This window comes from Portunus trituberculatus, chromosome 24, assembly GCF_017591435.1.
Source record: "Portunus trituberculatus isolate SZX2019 chromosome 24, ASM1759143v1, whole genome shotgun sequence".
Taxonomy (NCBI): domain Eukaryota; kingdom Metazoa; phylum Arthropoda; class Malacostraca; order Decapoda; family Portunidae; genus Portunus; species Portunus trituberculatus.
Window position 1 is genome coordinate 16,199,489 of NC_059278.1, and position 22,500 is coordinate 16,221,988.

A 22,500-nucleotide genomic window follows, 5' to 3' on the forward strand; every position below is an offset into this window, starting at 1 on the left:
TCTCTCTCTCTCTCTCTCTCTCTCTCTCTCTCTCTCTCTCTCTCTCTCTCTCTCTCTCTCTCTCTCTCTCTGACTCATTTTTTACCCTCCTTTCTCTCTTCCTTCTCTTCTTCTCTTTCTCTCATCTTCTTTATCTCTATCTTGTTGTTATTTCTCTCTCTCTCTCTCTCTCTCTCTCTCTCTCTCTCTCTCTCTCTCTCTCTCTCTCTCTCTCTCTCTCTCTCTCTCTCTCTCTTCCTTAATCTCTTTTCTCCTTCTCTTTCTCGTCTTTCTCTTCTTTATTTATTTAGGTCAAAATATGAATGGTAGCTATTATTATATTCTCTCTCTCTCTCTCTCTCTCTCTCTCTCTCTCTCTCTCTCTGTAATCTATTTCCTTTTTCCTTTCTATTCTAATTTACTCACATATATTTCTATTCCTTCTTCTCCTTCCTCTTTTTCTTCCTTTCTTTCTATTTCTCCTCCTCCTTCTCTTTCTCCTTTTCGTAAACTAGAACACAGGGACCCATTCTCTTATTTATCTCTTCTATCTCTCCTCTTCTCTTCCTATTTTCCCTTTAATCTCCCAGTCAGTCCCCACTCCCCAAGTTCCTTATCCCCCTTCAGTCATTCCCCTCCCTTCCTCTCCCTCCCTCTAATTCCTTAAATCCCAGGTAACTTCCCCTTTCTTTCCCTCATTTCTTCTCATTCCCTTTAGTGTCAAACTCCTCTCTCCCTTAAAATTACTCCCCCTTGTTTTCCTGTTTCCCCTTTTTTCCCCTTTGTTTTTGTGAATTTTCTTTCTTTTTCATTGTTTTTTTTTTCGATGTGTGTGTGGTCAAGAATGTTTGTCTGTTTGTCTGTGTGTCTGTCTGTCTGTTTCTTTTTTTTCTTTCTTTCTTTATCTCTCTCTTTCTTTCTTTCTCTCTCTCTCTCTCTCTCTCTCTCTCTCTCTTGCTCTAATCTTTCTATCTAACTGCTCTCACTCATATCAGACTCTTTTCTTACCTCCTCCCCTCTTACTCTTTCTCTCTCCCCCTCTCTCTCTCTCTTCCTTCTTTCTCTCTCTCCTTCTCTTCCCCTTTCTCTTCCTCATCTCAAGGGAATTCGATAACATCATCAGGTCTTCTTATACTTTCTCTCTCTCTCTCTCTCTCTCTCTCTCTCTCTCTCTCTCTCTCTCTCTCTCTCTTTCCATACGCTTTACATACCAAATTCCCTTATTTTCCCTCTCATTTCTCTCTTTTCCTCTCTTTTTCCCCTCGTTCCCGTTTTCTATCAATTGTGTTACTGTGTTACTGTTTAATCACTCACTCGCTCACTCACTCACTCACTCACTCACTCTCACTCAAACACCCACTCATTCATTCTCTCATTCTCTCATTTACTCATTTACTCTTTTGCTCACTCGCTCACTCACTCTCACTCACTCTCACTCACTCTCTCACTCATTTTTTTCCAACCAAAACTTTCTTCCTCCAACTTGATATTCTTTCATTTTCTTCCCTCCTTTTGTTTCTTACCTTGCTTATCGTCATTATCTTTGTTCCCATTTTCTTTTGTTGTCATTTCCTTACTCCTTTTCTTCTTTTTTTTTCACACTGTCAACCTCCTCCTCCTCCTCCTCCTCCTTCCCCTTTCCCTCCCTTTACCTGTGCTCTGTCTCCCTTTCCCCTCTTCCATTGTCTCATCCTTCCTCTCTTTTCCCCTTATCTTATTTTTTTGCCCTCCTCTTTTCCAATTTCTCTTTCCTCTTTCTTCCTCCGCCCTCCTTGTGTCTTCCTTTGCCCCCTCTTCCGGTATTTCATCTTTTTCTAATTTCCTTATTTTAATTTCCCTTTTCTTCCCTTATCTTATCTCTCCCTCTTCTTTTTCTCTCTTTTTCCTCTTCTTCCTACCCTTCCCAGTGTCTTTTTTTCCCCTTTCCTAGTGTCTTATCCTCTCTTTCCCCTTTCTTATCTTATTTCTCGTTTCTCCTTTCCCTCTTCCCTCCCTCCTATCCTCCCCAATGCCTTCCAATTCCCTTTTCCATTTCCCTCTTCCTTCCCAGTATCTTACCCTCCCTTTCCCCTCTCCTTATCTTATCTCCCCTTTCCCCTTTTCCCCTTATTCCTCCCCCGCATGTTTTCCTTGCTGTGCCTCGCCAGTGACCCAGAGAGTGCCATAAGGAGGCCAGGGTGTCTGTCGAGGTGTATTGGAAAGCCATAGTCGCCTTGTTTAATTGCCCGTGGAGACGCAGGAAGCAAGAGGAAGAGGAGGAGGAGCAGGAGGAGGAGGATGAGGAGGAGGATGAACAGGAGGAGGAGGAGGAGGAGGAGGAGGAGGAGGATGAACAGGAGGAGGAGAAGAAAAAGGAGGAGAAGAAGGAACAGGAGGGGGATGAGAAGGAGAAAGATGAGGAGAAAGAACAGGAGGAGGAGGAGGAGGAGGAGGAGAAGAAACAGGAGGAGAAAGAGGAGGAGGAGAAGGGGCAGGAGGAACAAGAGGAGGGACAGGAAGAGAAGCAAGAGGTAGAGAAGAGCAGGAGGAAAAGGAACAGCAGGAGGAACAGGAGGAGGAGGAGGAGGAGGAGGAAGAGGAGGAGGAACAGGAGCAGAAGGAGGAAGAGGAGGAGGAGGAGAAGGAAGAGAGGAGGAGGATGAGGAGGAGAGAGGATTGATGATTCAGAGAGAGAGAGAGAGAGAGAGAGAGAGAGAGAGAGAGAGAGAGAGAGAGAGAGAGAGAGAGAGAGAGAGAGAGAGAGAGAGAGAGAGAGAGAGAGAGAGAGAGAGGTACAATTATAGTTTCCTCCCAATACACTAACTCAGCATAACAATTGGGCTCAGGAAAGTGTGTATATGTATGAGAGAATAAACCTTGTATGCATGAAATTTAACGAAGCGTGTGATTGTGGAAAAGAAAACGAGAAGACGGCAACAGAAAACGGAAGAAAGTGTATTAGAATCCCCCCCCACCCCCGCTGCTACATACATACATACATACATACATACATACATTGGCAGCGTGCGTGCATACATAGCTTTTGTCAATACGAGAATGCTGAATAACACACACGCACGGCAATGCAGAGAGTGAATTAGACATCAATATACCCTGCTCAGTGTCTGTCTGTCTGTTCATCTGTCTACCTGTCTGTTCTCTCTCTCTCTCTCTCTCTCTCTCTCTCTCTCTCTCTCTCTCTCTCTCTGTCTATTTGTCTACCTGTCTGTTTTTCTGCCTCTCTGTCTGTCTCTCTGTCTAACTGTCTGTTTTTCTGTTTGCCTGTTTCTCTGTCTATCTGTCTTTATCTGTCTGTCTATGTGTCTCTGTCTGTCTATCTGCCTGTTTGTCCATTTGTATATCTCTGTTTTGCCTGTCTGTTTCTGTCTCTTTCTCTTTATTTTGTCTGTCTCTCTGTCTCTCTGTCTCTATCTGTCTGTCTGTCTGTTTGTTTGTTTGTCTATTTGTCTATCGTTTATCACCGAACTGTTTGTCTCTCTCTAGTTTGTCTGTCGCTCTGTCTGCCTGTCTGCTTGTCTGTCTGTTTGTCTGTCTATTTGTCTATCTCTGTTTGTCTATTTCCTTATTTGCCTGTCTATTTCTGTCTATCTATTTTGTCTGTCTCTCTGTCTATTTGTCCCTATTTCTGTCTATCTATTTTGTCTGTCTCTGTCTATTTGCCTGTCTATTTTCCTGTTTGTCTGTCTATCTCTATTTTGTCATCCAGTTTCTATCTCTCTATTTGATCTGTTTCTCCTTCTGTCTGCCTGTTTGTGTATTTCTATTCACTTATCTGTCTGTCTGTCTATCTATTTCTGTCTATCTATCTGTCTGTCTATCTTTGTTTTTGTTTATATTCATTTGTCTGCCCGTCGATCTGTTTGCCTGTTGTCCTCTACCTGTTTATTCATGTCCGTCTATCTGTTCCTGTTTATCTCTGTCTCTCTTTGTGTCTGTCCGTTTCTGTCTACCTCTTTTTGTTTGTCTGTGTGTCTGTTTGTCTGTCTATGTCTGTTTATCTGTTTGTTTGTTTTTTCATCCTTCATTATTCGTTACCCAAAAATCTTTCTCATTAGTAGAGAAACACACACACACACACACACACACACACACACACACACACACACATACATTCTTTCTCTCTCTCTCTCTCTCTCTCTCTCTCTCTCTCTCTCTCTTGATCCTACCTCTAACTGTAGTATTTCCTCACCTCCGTCTGTCTGTCTGTCTGTCTGTCTGTTTGTCTGTCTGTCTGTGTGTCTGTCGGTTCGTCTTAGCGGATTTGCTTCTTATTAGCGTCTATCTCCCTCTTTCTTTCTTTTTTTTCTCTCCTTCTTTCTCTCTCTCTCTTTCTTTCTTTCTCTCTTTCTCTTCTTTTTTTTCTTATCAGCGTCTATCTCCTTTCTTACTTTCTTTTATTTTCTTTCTTTCTTTCTTTCTTTCCTTCTTTCTCTCTTTCTCTCTTTTTTCCTTCTTTTTCCTTATCGTCTATCTCCTTTTTTTCTTTCTTTCTTTTTTCTTCCTTTCTTTCTTTCTTTCTCTTTCTCTCGCTCTTTCTTGCGCTTATTTCCTTATTAACGTCTCTATCTCCTTTCTTTTTTCCTTCCTTCCTTCTTTCCTTCCTTCCTTCCTTCCTTCCTTTCTTTCGTCCTTCCTTCCTTTCTTTCTTCCTTTCTTTCTTTCTTTCTTTCTTTCTCTTTCATTCTTGGATTCGAGAAAAGATTTTACTAATAATCCTGTGCCTGCCTGTGTGTGTGTGTGTGTGTGTGTGTGTGTGTGTGTGTGTGTGTGTGTGTGTGTGTGTACAGCTGTCTGTGGTGTACACGGCCAGTGGGATGGAATACGCCACTTTAAGCTGAACGAGATTTTTCCCCTCTCTTTTTTTCCCCCATCCCTTTTTTCCCCTCTTTCAAGTATAAAGGGAAAAAAAAAAACTTCAATTTCCCAGCTTATTGGGGGAGCCATTAAGTAGGCGCAACCTTTTCTTTCCCCTTATTTTTTTCCCCTCTTTGTCCTCCTCCCTCCTCTTTGTCCTCTTTCCTCCTCTTCCTCTTCTTGTTCTCCTTCTTTTTTTGTCCTCCTTTGTCTTCTTCCTCCGTGACTTTCTATCTTTATTTTCCTCTTTTTTTCCTCTTTTCCTCTTTTTCTCCTCCTCTTTGACTTGATTTGTTTTTTTTTCTTTTGTTCTCTTTTCACTTTTTTTACTCTTTGTCTTCTTCTTTGACTTCCTATCTTCATTTACTTCTTGTTGTTCATCCCTCCTCCTCCTCCTCCTCCTCCTCCTCCTCCTCCTTTTCTTCCTTCTCTTCTTCCTCCTTCCATCCCTTTGTCTTATTTCCCCTTTCTCCTCCCCTTTCCCTTGTTTTATCTTCCCTTTCCTATCTTCTATTTCTCTTCCTCCTCTTCTTCCCCTTTCTCTCCCCTCTCCCTATCTTCATTTTCCTCAACCTCACCCTTCACTTTTTTCCCTTTCTACCCTCTTCCTCTGACTTCCCATCTTCATTTTCCTCCTCTTGCTCTCCTCCTCTTCCTCCTCCTCCTCCTCCTCCTCCTCCTCTTCTTCCTCCTCCTCCTCATTTGCTTTAATTTCTCCTTTACTCTAAGGTTTAATTTTGCGAGTGTGTCTGTGGTGGTAACGGCGGGGATTGTGGTGGAGGCGGTGATGTGGTAGTGTGGAAGGAGGATTGTGGCTAAAATGTAGTGGTGGTGGTGGTGGTGATGGTGGTGGTGGTGGTGTAGGGAAAAATGAAGGTCAGGCATTTCCTCTATGTTTTTCTTTCCTTGTTATCCAAAAAAATGTGGGGACAATGTGCAGTTTAACCTCGCCTGCAGTAATTGTATTTTCCCTTTCTTGTTTCCACTTCGCTTTCACTTGTACCATTTATTATTTTTCCTTCATTTTTTTTCTCCTTCTCTTTCTCTGTTTCCCTCTCTCTCAATTTTTTTTTTTTTCCTTTTACTGCCGCGTACTCACTTTGCTTTCCGCGACGCCTCACACTTGTCATTTCTTATTTTTCCTTCCTTTTTCTCTTTCTCTGTTTCTCTCTCTGTTTTTTCCTTACTGCCGCCACCTACTTTGCTTTCCACGACGGCTTACGCTTGTCATTTCTTATTTTTCCTTTCTCTCTCTCTCTCTCTCTCTCTCTCTCTCTCTCTCTTTCTCTTTATATTTTTTTCCTTACCACCGCCACCTACTTTGCTTTCCGTGACGGCATACGCTTGCCATTTTTTATTTTTCCCTCTCTCTCTCTCTCTTTCTCTCTTTACTTCCACCAACCTACTTTACTTTCTTCCCCCTCTCTCGTATCTTTCCCTCCCACGCTCTCATTTCTGCCGGGAAGTAATATTTAGACAGCTGGAGGAAACGAAAAGGATAGAGAAAAAAACACACACACACACACACACACACACACACACATAGACAGTCTTCCCGGAACGCGCCAGAGAAGAAAAAAAAGAAAAACAACAGCAATAGAAAAAAAATACAATATTGTGTCATTTGCACGAAGTTTCACGGAGGCGGGAGGTGAAGTGGTGCCTCTAGCGGCGGGTGAGCGAAACACAAACAAAAACAAACAGCTAGCGCCTGTGAGTAACAATCCATTACTATTTTCACGGCTGGCGGCTTTTCTCCTCCCTTTACAACTCTTACGGAGCCAGAGCGAAGGTGGAAATGCAAGATAAACAAGGGAAAATGGAAAGAAATAGAGAGCTGGTTGTTTTTCCTCTCCTTTACGGACATAAGGAAGAGGAAAATAAAAAGGAAACAGAGGCAGCGTTGTTTGTGTTCTTTTACACCTCATACGGAGCCAGAGCGAAGGTGGAAATGCAAGATAAACAAGGGAAAAGGGAAAGAAATAGAGAGCTGGTTGTTTTTCCTCCCCTTTACGAATACAAGAAAGAGGAAAATGCAAGAGAAATAGAAAAGATAGAAATAACTCCACAACTGGTGAGAAAGGGAAAGCACGTGACAAACCAGGGAAAAGGGAAAGAAATATAGAGTTTGTTGTTTTTCCTTCCCTTTACGAACACAAGGAAGAGGAAAAAAGAAAAGAAATAAAAAAAAAGAGGTAGTGATGTTTGCTTTCATTTACAACTCTTACGGAGCCAGAGCGAAGGTGGAAATGCAAGATAAACCAGGGAAAAGGGAAAGAAATATAGAGTTTGTTGTTTTTCCTCCCCTTTATAAACAGAAGAAAGAAGAAAATAGAAAAGAGATGGAAAAGAAATAAATTAAGGACTCCACAACTAGAGAGGAAGGGAAAACACGTGATAAAATAGGGAAAAGAGATCAAAATAGAGAACCGTCTTTTTTCTTCCTTTACGAACATAAGGAAGAGGAAAATGCAAAAGAAACAGAAAAGAAAAGAGAAGCAGCGCGTTTTCCTTCCCTTTACGCCTCCAGAAACAGAGAGGTAAAGGGAAAACACATGACAAAACCAGGGAAGAGAGAGGAAAGATGCAGGATGAAGCAGAGAAAAGGAGAAAAATAGAAGCAGAGAGAAGGAAAAATAAAGAGATAACGCTTTTCCCTTCCCTTTACACCCCCAGAGACAGAGAGAAAGAGAGAACACAAGACAAAAGCAAGGAAAAGAAAGGAAACAAAATGCAAGATAAACCAAAAATAGGAAAAAAATAAGTTAGTGTTCTTTCCTTCCCTTTACACACCCAGAAACAGAGAGAGAGAGAGAGAGAGAGAGAGAGAGAGAGAGAGAGAGAGAGAAAACAAGACAAAACGGAGGAAAAGATAGGAAACAAATGCAAGATAAAGAAGAGAAAAGAAAAGAAATAGGAGAAAAAAAAAGAAAAAAAAATAGAGAGATAACGCTTTTTCCTTCCCTTCACACCTCCAGAAACAGAGAAAGAGAACACAAGACAATAGCAAGGAAAAGGAGAGGAAGGAGGGAGATGGCGAGGTGGGAGGAGCTGTGAGGAAGGCAGAGGGAGTGTATCGGAGTGACGGGAGAAAGGGACGCGACCAGGGCAGTGTTAAGTGAGAAATTATGCGTCCCACTTCGGCTACGTCTGGCTGTTTGACTAAGCTGGGACGTACACGCGACTCTGGGCCCTAGGCGAGAGTGAGGAGGAGGAGGAGGAGGAGGAAGAGGAGGAGGAGGAAGGGGACGAGGGGAAGAGTATAGTCATTAAAATCAACAGAATCACACGAGATTGTCATGTTGGCCGCAGATTACCACTCTCTCTCCCCTCTCCCTCTCTCTCCCCTCACTTTTTTTTTTTTTCTCTCTCTCTCTCTCCCTCCCTCTATTCCTCCCTCTCTGTGTCTTTTTATCTCCCGTCATGACTCTCTCTCTCTCTCTCTCTCTCTCTCTCTCTCTCTCTCTCTCTCTCTCTTGTGTTTCATGTTCTTTCCTCCTGTCTTTCTCTTTCTCATGTTTTTCTCCTCTTCCTCTTCCTCTTCCTTCCTCATTCTTCTCTTTCTTTTGTGGTTTCTTTTCTTCTTTTCTTCCTCTTTCCTTCTTTCTTCTGCTTTATCTTTGCCTTTACTGTTCCTCTTCTCTCATTTTACATATTTCTCTTCCCCCTTGCTCCCTGCGTCTCTCTCTCTCTCTCTCTCTCTCTCTCTCTCTCTCTCTCTCTCTCTCTCTCTCTCTCTCTCTCTCTTGGTCCCTCCCGCCGCGGCACTACAAAGGATTTTTTTTTCTCTCTCTCATGCAGTCCAGAAGCTTTTAGAGATTACGTGTTATTATTGCTGCAAATCTGAGGAGAGAGAGAAAAACCTTAAAGCGAAACTAAGAGAGCGCTTATTTCCAGTCACTTGGGAGGATATAAGCGGATATTGTGTGGATACTGTCGCTGGGTACTCGGCTGTGTGTCTGTGTGTGTGTGTGTGTGTGTGTGTGTGTGTGTGTGTATGAAAGTGACATGCTCCTTAGAGTTCACCCTTTAAGCATTACAGCAGCGCCTCCTCCTTACGGGTTTATTAATGAAGATGGGAAGATGGCAGGGTGGCGAGGAAGGGGCGTGGTTCTCCTGAAGAGGTTGATGGTGATGGTAGTATTAAGTTCAGTGCCATCTACACCACTGCTGCGCCCTCCTTCTCTTCCTCCTTCTTCCTTCTTCTTTATTCTTCCTTCCTTCTTTTTTTTCTCTCACTTTTTGTGTTGCTTTTTCATTGCGTTTCTTCTCGTTCTTGCTTTTTGTCGTTGTTCTCCTTCTTCTTCTTCCTCTCTTTCTTCTCTTCTTCTTCTTTCTCCTTCTTTCTTTTGTTTCTGCTTTTTATTTCTCTTTCTTTTTCTTCTCATTGTTTTTCTCCTCCGTCTCCTCCTCTTCTTCCTTTTCTTCTTCCTTTATTTCTTCTTCCTCCTCTTCTTTTTTTTCATTCTTCCTCCTTGTCCTTCCGTTCCTTTCTCATTGTTTCTTCTTGTCCTCGTTATCCTCCTCCTCCTCCTCCTCCTCCTCCTTCCCCATCGTCACCACAGCCTCCTCTTCCTCGTCTTTATCGTTCTCATTGTCTCTCTCCTTTTTCACTTCCTCCTTCTTATCTTTCTCCTTCCTTCTCCCTCCTCTTCCTTCTCTTTGTCTTTCTCGCCGTTTTCCTCATCTCTGTCTTTCCTTTCATCCTCCTATTCCTTCTCTTCCTTGTCTTTCTCCTCCTCCTCCTCCTCCTCCTCCTCCTCCTTACTTTATTTTCACCCTATTTCAGTTTGTTTGTTTCTTTCTTTATTTCTGTGTTGCGTCAAATGAAAGTGATGTGTGTGTGTGTGGGAGCGTGGGAGTACCGCCCTCTGTTGTTTGTTGTTTTAATTAAGCGAGGATACCAGTGGATGTCTCTTAGGGTTACAGTCAGAGTACTGTGTCACCTCACTTGTATGACGATGATGAAGGAATGAAGGAAGGAAACCCGAATCATATTAAACGGAGTGATGGTTTTGGTGACATGTGAGCAGTGTACCTTTGTAATTCATGTGTGTGTGTGTGTGTGTGTGTGTGTGTGTGTGTGTGTGTGTGTGTGTGTGTGTGTGTGTGTGTCTTTATTCTCTACAGGGTCATATTTATCAGTTCCTCTCGTCTCCTGCAGCTGTGATAGAAGAGAGTGGAGGATTTGATGACATTTGAACAGCGTATCTTTTGTAATTCATGTGTGTGTGTGTGTGTGTGTGTGTGTGTGTGTGTGTGTGTGTGTGTGTGTGTGTGTTTCTCTCCCTCTCTCCAGGCTCATGTTCATCTCTCCCTCTCGTCTCCTGCAGCTGTAGTAGACGAGAGTGAAGGTTTTGATGACATGTGCCCAACGTAACCCTGCAATTCATGTCCCTCGCTTGCTGATTTCATTGTGTTCTTCCTGTCTCTCTGTTTATCTCTCTCTCTTCCCTCTCTCTTTCTCTCTCTCCACGCTCATGTTCACCCTGCCCCTCACGCTCCTGCAGATGTGGCAGACGGCGACTCACTGCCCTGTATATTACCATTTCCCTGACGTTCACCACTGCATATATTTCCTGCCATTGTCTGACCTTCCCTCTTGTCTCCTTCGCCTCCCTTCGTCGCGCTCTCATCCTTCCCTTGCTTCTCCGCCGCCGTGGGGAGTGACCGGGTAGCGAGGCAAGCTGCTGCACCCCACACTACTATTTCTCCACTCACCCTTGCATGTATATCCCTCGTTGTGCCTCCCTCCTATGACCGCTGGCACTTGGAACTCACCCCTCGCTTCGTGTCACCGCAGCTGTGGCGTGTGTGGCGGTGGGCGGCGGGGTGCGGGCGGCAGGCGGGGACATCTTCTACTTCAGCTCTTGGCCTGCTACTGGGAGGGTCGCTGCCGGGGAGGAGAGGGTGTTACGCTGCGCTGTGTCCGACGCCGCCAGCATCACCCTCACCTGGAACCTGGACGGCCGCCCCATCACCTACTCCTCCAGGCGCCGCGTGAGAGGTAAGCCGACACCTGCTTTCCGAGAGGTTAATGAAGGTTTGCCAGGTAAACACGTGCGAGTGGATAGATCAATATAACCCGTTAGTCCAGGTGAGACGAGGCAGGTGAGGCAGGTGAGGCAGGTGAAGCTTCAGGTGACTCATGGGTTATGTATCAGACATTACACCAAGGAAAGACAAATACAGATTTTGGAATCAACAAATACAAGTAAATATGACTTGCTGGAGTGTCACGCGGCTGTACAAACATCAACAAAGTGGCGGACGTGTAACTCAGCACTAAACAGGAAGTCCTCAAGAGAGACGCGAGACGGACAAGGCACAAATTAGAGCACCAAATGAGTGGAGGAGGTAATACATAACCAATGGCTGTGTGGCGCCGGGAGGAACCAGGCGGGGCGGCAGGGAAGCTTGGGGTCGAGATGAATGGAAGCAAGGGTTACGAAGGCCAGGGTAATGTTGCTATTGTGGCTCTGAAATAGGAATGAAGAAGAGGAGGAGGAGGAGGAGGAGGAGATTGTGCGAGGAGGTGCGCGTTGAAATGTGAGGGGAAGTAAGGAGGTGTAGATAAAGGTGTGCTGGAGATAAGAGGGCGTGTGAGGGGCGTGTGAGAGGAGAGTGAGGGGAGAGTGAGGGGAGTTATGAAGATTGAATGAGGGTGGAAATGGTACCAGGAATTGTGAGGTTGTGGAAAACTGAGGACAAGGGAGGAAATGATGAGGGAAAGTGTGAATATATAGGGTTGGAATCTGTTTGAAGGGTGTTTGAGTATGTGCGAGTGTAGCCTTGTTGTGTAGACTGAGTGTGTTTAGTGTGTTTTCTGGTTAATTGAGTAGATAGATAGTTAAAGTGTTAGTAGGCCTATTTAGTTTGATCTGTACTAGTAGTGTTGGTGATGCACTATCAACCCCTTCAGTAACATGACGTGTTCTCATATTCATTCTGCTTACTATTTGGTGATTTTACACACCTTCACAAACTCATGTGGGGGATTAAGATAGTGAAGACTGTGGCCATTAATCTTCTGACCGCCATAGACCCTTCCTAATGTCAATAAAATGGTCTAATCGTACACAAATCTCAGGGTAAAAATGTGTCCCAGTACTGAAGAGGTTGACATGATTTTCTTAGTCTTTTCTTTCCTAATGTATGTATAATCTCTCTCTCTCTCTCTCTCTCTCTCTCTCTCTCTCTCTCTCTCTCTCTCTCTCTCTCTCTCTCTCTCTGTTCAAACATCAATTCTCTTCAACTTGCCAATCATACCAATTCTGTTTACCTTCCTCTTACTTCTCCTCCTCCTCCCTCCTCCTCCTCCTCCTCCTCCTCCTCCTCCTCCTCCTCCTCCACCTCCACAATTGCAGGGGGCGCCAGGGGAACAGCTGACCTGGTAATTAGCCGCGCCACACCTGAGGACACCGGAGAGTACACCTGTATTGCCCACAACACCACCTCTGGCTTCGCCCTCACCTCGCTGCCCGCCACTCTCACCGTGCTGTGTGAGAGAGAGAGAGAGAGAGAGAGAGAGAGAGAGAGTGGTTACCTGCGTGTCACTAACCTGTTGCGCCGCCTAAGAGAACAGTCAACAAGGCACAGTCAGATGACGTCATAATCCTTTACAAATCTCATCAAAGAACACGGGCGTCAAAGAAAACGAATTTTGCCGCAACAGTATTCAAGGGGAAACTTCTTAAAAAAACGACGCTCACACACAAAACACACATCTGGCTTTTGAGGCGAGCTTACATAAACGTGCGTGCGTGTGTGCGTGCTTGTGCGTGTGTAATATTAATCTCCTTTTGCAGAACGAGGTACGAGTGAGATTAATTCCGTTATTCATTCCTTCATTTGATATTGTATACTTTTTTTCATTTCCTTTTTCGTAAGTGAATATATAAAAAGGTGAATACGTAGTTCTTTTTTTTTTTCTTTCTATTTGCATCAAGAGTTCATTGACTGCTTTTGACTTTGTTTGTGAATAAAAAAAAAAAAAATGGAAAATGTGTAGCGTGTACTGAGAATGATGATATGAAAGTTGGTCTCTCTCTCTCTCTCTCTCTCTCTCTCTCTCTCTCTCTCTACGCGACGATCGATATGTTTAGTGTATCCCGGATGCTGCGTGGAGAGAGAGAGAGAGAGAGAGAGAGAGAGAGAGAGGCAGACAGAGAAACAGATAGTCAGGCAGACAGAGAAACAGATAGACAGGCAAACCAGAGAGAGAGAGAGAGAGAGAGAGAGAGAGAGAGAGAGAGAGAGAGAGAGAGAGAGAGAGAGAGAGAGAGAGAGAGAGAGAGAGAGAGAGAGGCAGACAGAGAAACAGATAGACAGGCAGACAGAGAAACAGATAGACAGGCAGACCGAGAGAGAGAGAGAGAGAGAGAGAGAGAGAGAGAGAGTCACACACACACACACACACACACACACAGCATCATCCTTATCGTTGCAGGGGTTGGGGAGGAGTCAAGGGTGGTGCTGGCCGACCCGAAGGAGAAGGGGGCACTCCGCAGCGGCTCCTCGGTCAAGTTAAGGTGCAGGGTAGAAGGCGGGCCGGACCTTTACTACGTCTGGCACAGGTGAGAGAGCTGCCTTCCTCCCGCCACCCGTTTACCTACCTACCTCCTACCTTGTGTGATTAAGAGTGACGCTCCCCTTTCCAGTACTTTGCCTTGTCACTTTGCTTTATGTGTGTGTGTGTGTGTGTGTGTGTGTGTGTGTGTGTGTGTGTGTGTGTGTGTGTGTGTGTGTGTGTGTGTGTGTGTTATGATGGTTTTCTTTCTTTATTTTTTTCTTTGTCTTGTCTCTTTGTTTACTTTGCTTAATATTTCTCTTTGGGTTTTCTATTGTTTTCTTTTTTTTTTTCTTTCTTTTTAGGGTTTTCTAATGTTTTCTTTTCTTATTGGAAAGTTTTCTGAATTTGGTTTCTATTTTAAAGTTTTTAATGTTTTCTTTATTTTTTTGGTTTCTAATATTTTTTCTTTTCTTAATTTGGTTCCTTCTTTTTTTTAGGGTTTTCTAATGTTTTCTTTCTATTTTGTGTGTTTTCCAATGTTTTCTTTCTTTTTTTGTGTTGTGTAATGTTTTTTTTGTTTTGTTTTCTAATGTTTTCTTTCTTTTTGTATGTTTTCTAATGTTTTTGTGGGTTTTCTAATGTTTTCTTCATATTTTGTGTTTTCTAGTGTTTTCTTTCTATTTTGTGGGTTTTCAAATGTTTTCTTTCTTTTTTGTGTGTTTTCTAGTGTTTTGTTTCTTTTTTGCGTGTTTTCTAATGTTTTCTTTCTATTTTGTGTGTTTTCTAGTGTTTTCGTTCTTTTGTGTGTTTTCTAGTGTTTTCTTTCTTTTTTTTGTGTTTTCTAGTGTTTTCTTTCTTTTTGTGTGTTTTCTAATGTTTTCTTTCTTTTTTGTGTATTTTCTGTTTTCTTTCTTTTTTGTGTGTTTTCTAGTGTTTTCTTTCTTTTTTTAGGATTTTTTATTTGGTTTGTTCTTTTGTTTCTTTCCAATATTTTGTGTTTGCTTTGTGTTTTTTATGGTTGTTTTCTTTGTTTTGGTTTCTATTTTTTCTCCTTTTCTTTGTTTTTTATTTTCTTTCTTTTCTCTTTCTTTTCGTTCCTTTTTCCTTTTTCTTTCTTCAGTTCTTGCTATCTTTTTTTTCGTTTCTTCCTTTTTTTTATCCTTTTGTTTGATTTTTCTTACTTCCTTCCTTCCATCTATTCTTTCTATCTTTCTTTCCTCCCTTTTACTTCTTTCTTTTATTTTTTATTCTTTCCTTCCTTATCTTTCTTTTTTTTTTCTTCCTTTCTTTTTCCTTTCTTCCTTCCTTTTTGTCTCACTTTCTTTTTTCCTTCTTTCTTTCTCTCTTTCTTTCTTTCGTCCTTCGTTTTTTTCTTACCTAGTTTCTGGATGAGTTTCTGGAATTATCACCATTTTCATTCCTTCCCTTACATTTGGCCGGCAAGCTTTTTATTTTCTTCTCTACAGCTGCACACTTTTAAATCTCATTACTCATAGATTGCTTCGAAATAATCTCAGCTTTACGACACATGAAAAAGTCAGTCATAATTAACACTAAAAGATTACTTGTATGAATGTATTTTATTCAGGACTCATTTATAAATCACTTAAGAATTATGAAACACTTCTATTACTTTTTAACCTCTTCTGTACCAAGACTCGATTTCCTCGTCATTCTGCTTACTATTTGGTGATTTTATACAGCTTCAGAAACTTATGTGAGGGATTAGTACAGTGAAGACTGGCCATTGATCTTCTGACCTCTATAGACCCTCCCTGGTGCAAATGAAATCGTCTAATTACACACAAAACTCATGGTAATAATGCTTCTCACTACTGAAGAGGTTAAAAGCTGAAGTCACACTGTTTTCTTAGAGTGTTTGAATGGTTCTAGTGACAGATTAACAGCACTCCTACACTATAAACAGGAGAAACACTTTTGTATACCCACCTCATCATTTCTGTGGCCTTTGAAAACAATCGAGGTGAGAGAATAAAGGGTTTCCTCAATATGGATCTTAGCTTAGAACCATTCTCCCTCCACCACCACCACTACTACCACCACCACCACCACCACTACTACTTCAGGCGCCATTACCATCACGTGTGCAAGCGTGTATTGTCTCAAGCTACAAATGTATTCTGCAGACGAGTCGTACATCCCCCTCAGCACCCTTGAGCACACACACACACACACACACACACACACACACACACACACACATACACACGGTCCATTGTGAAACTCAGGCAAGATGTTCTGTTGGAGGATGGTTTGTGCGACTCTCTCTCTCTCTCTCTCTCTCTCTCTCTCTCTCTCTCTCTCTCTCTTACTATACACACACACACACACACATTGGCAAACTTTGATTCTTAAGTCATGTAACTTCTACACTTTATAGGAGAAGGAGGAGGACGAGGAGGAGGAGGAGGAAGAGGAGGAGGAGGAGAAGGAGGAGGAGGAGGAGGAGGGGAAGGAGGAGGAGGAAATAGTGGAGAAAGAGAAGTTAAAGGAAACGGGAGAGGAGGAATAAGAGGTCATAGAGTAGGAAAATGAAGAGAAGGAGGAGGAGGAGGAGGAATACAAAGGAATACAAAGGAAGTTCAACACCAACAAATTATTAAGCATTTGCAAGGTTGTTTGGTAAGTGAAATAGGGCAGAGAGACGAGTTAGGAGGAGGAGGAGGAGGAGGAGGAGGAGGAGGAGGAATACATGTACTGTCCACTGGCTACCTGATCAACTTTAAATACAAATGACACACGAGAGAGAGAGAGAGAGAGAGAGAGAGAGAGAGAGAGAGAGAGAGAAAGTGAGAGCTGGTGTACGTTTTAATCAACTCACTCCCTCTCTCTCTCTCTCTCTCTCTCTCTCTCTCTCTCTCTCTCTCTCTCTCATCCATAACTCATTTTCCTCTTTATTTTCTCTGTTTCACCTCCTTCGTCGCCTTCGTCAGGAATGGAGAAGAGGCAGACGGAGTGAAGGGAATCAGTGTCTCCAGGAAGCGTCTCTCTATCTCCAATTACGACGCGGCGACTCACAACGGCGTGTACACCTGCAGGGCCTCCGTCTATAAGCCACCAGGTGTTCCTCTCCCCTCCGCTGCCCCTCTCACCGTCACCACCACTCACACACCTCTCACCCTCGCCCTCAAAGGTAGGTTCCGATGTCAGTGTTGTAGTAATAGTAGTAGTAGTAGTAGTAGTAGTAGTAGTAGTAGTAGTAGTAATTGTTGTTGTTGTTGTTGTTGTTGTTGTTGTTGTTATTGGAAGAGGAGTTTATAAGTCTAATTTAAAGTTATGGATGTTATTTTTTGTTAATATTGTTGTAGTGGTAGTGGTAGTGGTAGTGGTAGTAGTAATAGTAGTAGTAGTAGTAGTAGTAGTAGTAGTAGTAGTAGTAGTAGTAGTAGTAGTGGTGGTGGTGGTGGTGGTGGTGGTGAGTGGTGGTGGTGGTGGTGGTGGTGGTGGTGGTGGTGGCAGTGGTGGTGGTGGTGGTGGCAGTAGCAGCAGTGGTAGTGGTAGTAGTAGTAGTAGTGGTGAGTAGTGGTGGTAATAGAAGTAGTGATAGTGGTAGTAGTAGTAATGGTAGTAGTAGTAATAGCAGAAGTAGTAGTAGTAGTAGTAGTAGTAGTAGTAGTAGTAGTAGTAGTAGTAGTAGTAGTAGGTAATTCTTAATATACATCAATATCACGAGGCAATAGTTTAACACACCTTTTTACCACCACCACCACCACCACCACCACCACCACCACCACCACCACCACCACCACCACCACCACCACCACCAATAACCCACTCCATCTTCCCCTTCCAGACAGCAAGGTGCCAGAGATCGAGGTGGCCCCGGCGTCCCTGGTGGTGGGTGCGGGGCTGCGCGCTATGCTGCACTGCCGCTACCGAGGCAACACCAACCTTACCTGGTACCTGAACGGCGCCGGGCCTCTTACTAACAGCTCCAGGTGAGAGAGAGAGAGAGAGAGAGAGAGAGAGAGAGAGAGAGAGAGAGCCTGAAGGAAAGAGAAAGAAAAAATAGAAAATAGGAGAGATAAAACCCTGTGTGTGTGTTTGTGTGTGTGTGTGTGTGTGTGTGTGTGTGTGTGTGTGTGTGTGTGTGGTGATTGGAAGTGGAATCAATGGCGGAGCTGATGGGAGTGGATGGGAGTGCACACAGGTAGCGGTGAGTGAGTGGCGGGCAGGGATTGGACAGCAGGTGTGTTCTGGCTTGTCCTTCCCCGTCACTCATCGCTTCCCGGATTTACCTGCGCCGCTGTTGCCTCTATTCATTGTTTGTGTAGGAAAGGCTCTGCTCAAATGAATGGTGGTGGTGTTACCTTTACTTGATATTAGTTTCATTGATGCTACTACTACTACTACTACTACTGCTACTATGACTACTACTACTACTTTTTGCTATCTTCTTTCTTTATTTTCATATTGGTATTATTTTTACTACTACTACTACTACTACTACTACTACTACTACTACTACTACTACTACTACTACGACTACTGCTACTGTCTTTTCTCTTTTGATATTTTCTTTTGTTCTTTGTTTCAGTAGAGTGTTAGATGTATGTTTTCGTAGTATCTGTTCTTCTTGTGTCTGTCTGTCTGTCTGTCTGTCTGTCTGTCTGTGAGGTTCTTGGAAATGTATAGCTGTATATCTGACTGTCTGTTTGTCTCTTTGTCTCTGCTTCTTTCTCTTTCTGTCGCTCCGTCCCTCATTTTCTGTGTCTGTCTTTCTGTCTGTCTAGGTATCTGTATATCTATCTGTCTGCCTTTCCATTTCTCTCTCTCTCTCTCTCTCTCTCTCTCTCTCTCTGGTCCCTTCTCCATCCTTCCTCCTCTTCCCTCTCTTCTCTCCCTCCTCTCCTACTCATAATTACTCCCTGGGAATAATTATGTAAACCTTCACACCTTGATGATAAACACACCTGCACTGGCCACTAATGACCCTCTCCTCCCATGCCTCCCCTTAATGGTGACTATTATCCCTCCTCTATTAGACCATTTAATTCATATCTTTAACCTCACTGTATAAAAGATTCTGTCCCCTCGTCCATTTCACTGTCTTTTCCTTTCTCTTCCCCACGATTCTCTCTCTCTCTCTCTCTCTCTCTCTCTCTCTCTCTCTCTCTCTCTCTCTCTCTCTCTCTCTCTCTCTCTCTCTTTATTTTCAGCTTCTTTTGTGATTTTTTGTCTTGTATTTGAATGATGTTGTTGTTGTTGTTGTTGTTGTTGTTGCTGTGGTTGTTGTTGTTGTTTTTGTTGTTGTTGTGGTGCTAGTGGTGGTGGTGGTGGTTGCTGTTTTTCCTTGTGTATTTTTTCTTCACTTTTCGTTGTGTTTTTTCCCTCCTTTATACTACCTTCCCTTCTCCTCCTCCTCCTCCTCCTCCTCCTCCTCCTTCTCTTTCTCCTCCTCTTCCTCCTTCTCTTCCTCTTCCTGGTCCTATCTCTAAATTGACTTTTTTACTTGCTTGCCATTATCGTTTTCTTCGCCAATGTCATTTTCTCTTTTTCCTTGCCTTCGTTTTTCTCCTCCTCCTCCTCCTCGTCCTCCTCCTCCTCCTCCTCCTCCTCCTCCTCCTCCTCCTCCTCCTCCTCCTCTTCCTTTTCCTTCTATTTTTTTCAAGCATCTTTTTGAAATCATTTGATATTTTTTGCTTGATTTTCTTTTTTTTTCTGTTTGTATGTTGTTGTTGTTGTTGTTGTTGTTGTTGTTGTTGTTGTTGTTGTTTTTTTTTTCTTCTTCTTCTTCTGTCTTCTTCTTCTTCTTCTTTTTCACGTGTAATTTGAGTTCAGTAGCATGTAAGAGGAATATCTCTCTCTCTCTCTCTCTCTCTCTCTCTCTCTCTCTCTCTCTCTCTCTCTCTCTCTCTCTCTCTCTTCATTTTTCTCATTTATTCTTTACATTGTCTCTTATTTTCACATTTTTTTACTTCGTTTTTGCAGTGTCCACCTCATTTGCTGTTTTTTAAGTCTCGTTCCTTCTCGTTTCTTCTCTCTCTCTCTTTCATTATCCATTTTTTTCTCCTTCCTTTTACGTGTTCTTTTTCTCTCCTTTGTTACCATTTTTGGCCTTTCCTTTGCGTTAACAGTTATCACGATTTTCTTTACATTTTCTGATTTTCTCTTTTTTTTTCTCTCTTTGGTTTTCCTCGTATCTTCTTTAGTTCCTTTTATTCGTGTTTTTCCTACTTCTTGTATCTTTTCATATTTTTTATCAGGTTCTCTTTTACTCTATTCTATCTCTTTTTTTCTCTTTGGTTTTCTTCGTATCGTCTCTTCGCTTCCTTTTGTAATTTTTTTTTTTAGATTTTCGTTTCTCTTCTCATTTTCTTTAGCTTTCATTTATTTCTTGCTTTCTTATTTTTTTTTTTTTATCTTTATTAGTCATTTTAGATATATTGACTTCTTTTCTCTCCATGACGTATATGCAAGTATTTTTTTAACATTCATAATAAATTTCTTAATGATACTTTTTTTTTTCTTTTCTTGTAATTTCAATGTCTTTTAACTTTTTTCCCCTCACTTTTTTCAGTTTCTTAATGACGCTCACCTCATTTCTCACCATTACGATATTCTCTCTTTTATTTTACCTTTTTTTAATAATTTCAACCTTCATTTACTTTCGTTACATCTTTTTTTCATTTATACGATATACATTTTGTTTTTTACTCAACATCCTTTCACTTTCTTTGCAACATTACCACCCTTTTTAACCCCTTCAGCACTGAGAGGCATTTTTACCTTGATTGTTTGTGTGTGACTAGACGCTTTCATTTACATTAGGAAGCGTCTATGGAGGTCAAAAGATTAATGGCCAGTCTTTACTATTCTAATCCCAATGTAAGTTTCTCAAGCTGTATAAAATCACCAAATATTAACCACAATGAATATGGAAACGCGTCCTGGTACTGAATCTCCTCTGTTCTTCTAGCATATTTTACTCCCACATCACCTTCTGCGTCTCCTTCAGGCACGTGCTGCTGAGGAACGGGAGTCTGGTTGTGCAGGCGGCGAGTGTCGGAGATGAGGGCGTGTATACATGCAAGGGACGACTCAAGGACCGCCCTTACTCCTCCTCCTACGCTGCTACCCTCACCCTTGCCTGTAGGTATTGCCCTTAGTTACCCTTCCTCATGTACCGTTGTTCTGTACCGTTGTTCTGTACCGTTCTTTAGTGTTTTTTCTTGCAATGTTGTCTTGTGGGTACTGTTGTTTTTAGTATCATTGTTCCTGTGTTGCTGTTCATGTACCGTTGTTCTTGTACCGTTTTTCTTGTACCGTGTTTCCTGTGCCTATTTTCCTGTACCGTTTTTCTTGTACTGATGGTCTTGTACCGTTGTTCTTATACCGTTTTTCTTGTACCGTGTTTCCTGTACCTATTTTCCTGTACCGTTTTTCTTGTACTGATGGTCTTGTACCGTTGTTCTTGTACCGTTTTTCCTTCATCGCTCTTTCTTCTACTCCTTTCATCTCTGGTTCTGGTACCGTTGTGTCTTGTACCACTGTTCCCTTTTACTGATGGCTGTAATATGGCCCTTTCTTCAACGTACCACTTCTGTGTACCTCTTATTGCACCTCTACCCCTAGTACCGCCATCACCCGTACTCTGTTCCTCGTACCACTCACTATTCAAGTACCACCGTGTTCTTTTTACTGCTGTTCCTCATCCGTGTACCGTTGTTCCTCACCCCTGCCACTCAGCCCTGCTTTCTGTACCCTTTAGCCGTGTACCGTTGTTCCTCACCCCTGCCACTCACCCCTGCTTTCTGTACCCTTTAGCCGTGTACCGTTGTCTATCACCCCTGCCATCTACTGTCCCTGTATTCTCCAGTGCTCTTTGTACCCCTGTTCCATGTACCATTGTCCCTCACCCCTGCCTTCCACACTCCCTGCACTACCCCTGCTATGTGTACCTCAGTCCCGCGCACCGTTGTCCATTACTTCTGCTTTCCTCTGTCCTTTGCGTCCTCCCTGCCATTTGTACCCCTGTCCCGTGTACTGTTGTCCCTCACCCCTGCCTTCCCCTGCTCCTCGTGTCCTCCCTGCCATTTGTACCCCTGTCTCCTGTGTACCGTTGTACCTCACCCCTGCCCTCTTCCTTCCTTCCCTGTCATCTGTACCCTTGTCTCGTGTATCGTTGCACCTCACCCTTCCCTCCCTGTCATCTGTACCATTGTCTCATGTACCGTTGCGCTTCACCCTTCCCTCCCTGTCATCTGTACCCCTGTCTCATGTACCGTTGCACCTCACCCTTCCCTCCCTGCCATCTGTACCCCTGTCTCCTGTACCGTTGCACCTCACTCTTCCCTCCCTGTCATCTGTACCAGTGTCTCATGTACCGTTGCACCTCACCCTTCCCTCCCTGCCATCTGTACCTCTGTCTCCTGTACCGTTGGACCTCATCCTACCCCCTCTGTCATCTGTACCCCTATCTCATATACCGTTGGACGTCACCACCGCCTCCTCCGTTTCCCCTCGCGCCCTCATCCCGGCCACGTGAAGGGAGGCACGAAGTGGAGGGGTGGATGACATGGTTGTGTTAGTTGTAAATGTTAATCTTTCCACTCCGTCTGAGATTATTGGGAACATTTCAAGGCAGCTGTTCCTTTCAGCACATTTGGCTATGAATGCTTCCCTCACAGATTTATATTTATTTCCAGCACTGTCATTTACGAGGTTTTTCTTGTTTATTTTTTGTTATTTTTTGTGGTGGTGGTGGTGGTGGTGGTGATGGGTTCCTGGGATGAGCTGTGAGAGAAGGAATGTGCTCAGTTTCATTTTTTTTTTCTATTTTTCTTTTTGGTTTTTCTTTCTCTTTTCTGTTTCTTTTTTTTCGTATTCTCTTCGTTTCGTGTGACTCTTTTCTTTCCTGTTTCGTGTTTCTTTTCTTTTTTTTCATTTTTCCTGGATATTTTTCTTTCCTCTTCTCGTTTTTTTTTTGTGTGTGTGTGTGTGTGTGTGTGTGTGTGTGTGTGTGTGTGTGTGTGTGTGTGTCTTTATTTGTTTGATTGTCTGTTGATTGGTTGGTGTTCTCTCTCTCTCTCTCTCTCTCTCTCTCTCTCTCTCTCTCTCTCTCTCTCTCTCTCTCTCTCTCTCTCTCTCTCTCTCTCTCTCTCTCTCTCTCTCTCTCTCTCTCTCTCTCTCTC

The 22,500-nt window shown here is 43.1% G+C and overlaps 1 protein-coding gene across 3 annotated transcripts in view; it reads left to right on the forward strand.

Annotated features, from left to right (window-relative positions):
* The window catches only part of LOC123508409 (inactive tyrosine-protein kinase 7-like), a 79,648-nt gene that overhangs the window by 36,542 nt on the left and 20,606 nt on the right, over window positions 1–22,500 (forward strand). For all 3 annotated transcript variants that reach the window (XM_045262147.1, XM_045262148.1, XM_045262149.1), the window contains exons 2-7: window positions 10,637–10,840; window positions 12,201–12,335; window positions 13,283–13,409; window positions 16,300–16,499; window positions 17,160–17,304; window positions 20,325–20,458. In XM_045262147.1, the coding sequence (XP_045118082.1) occupies window positions 10,637–10,840; window positions 12,201–12,335; window positions 13,283–13,409; window positions 16,300–16,499; window positions 17,160–17,304; window positions 20,325–20,458 (945 nt within the window). The remainder of the gene's footprint in view (window positions 1–10,636; window positions 10,841–12,200; window positions 12,336–13,282; window positions 13,410–16,299; window positions 16,500–17,159; window positions 17,305–20,324; window positions 20,459–22,500) is intronic.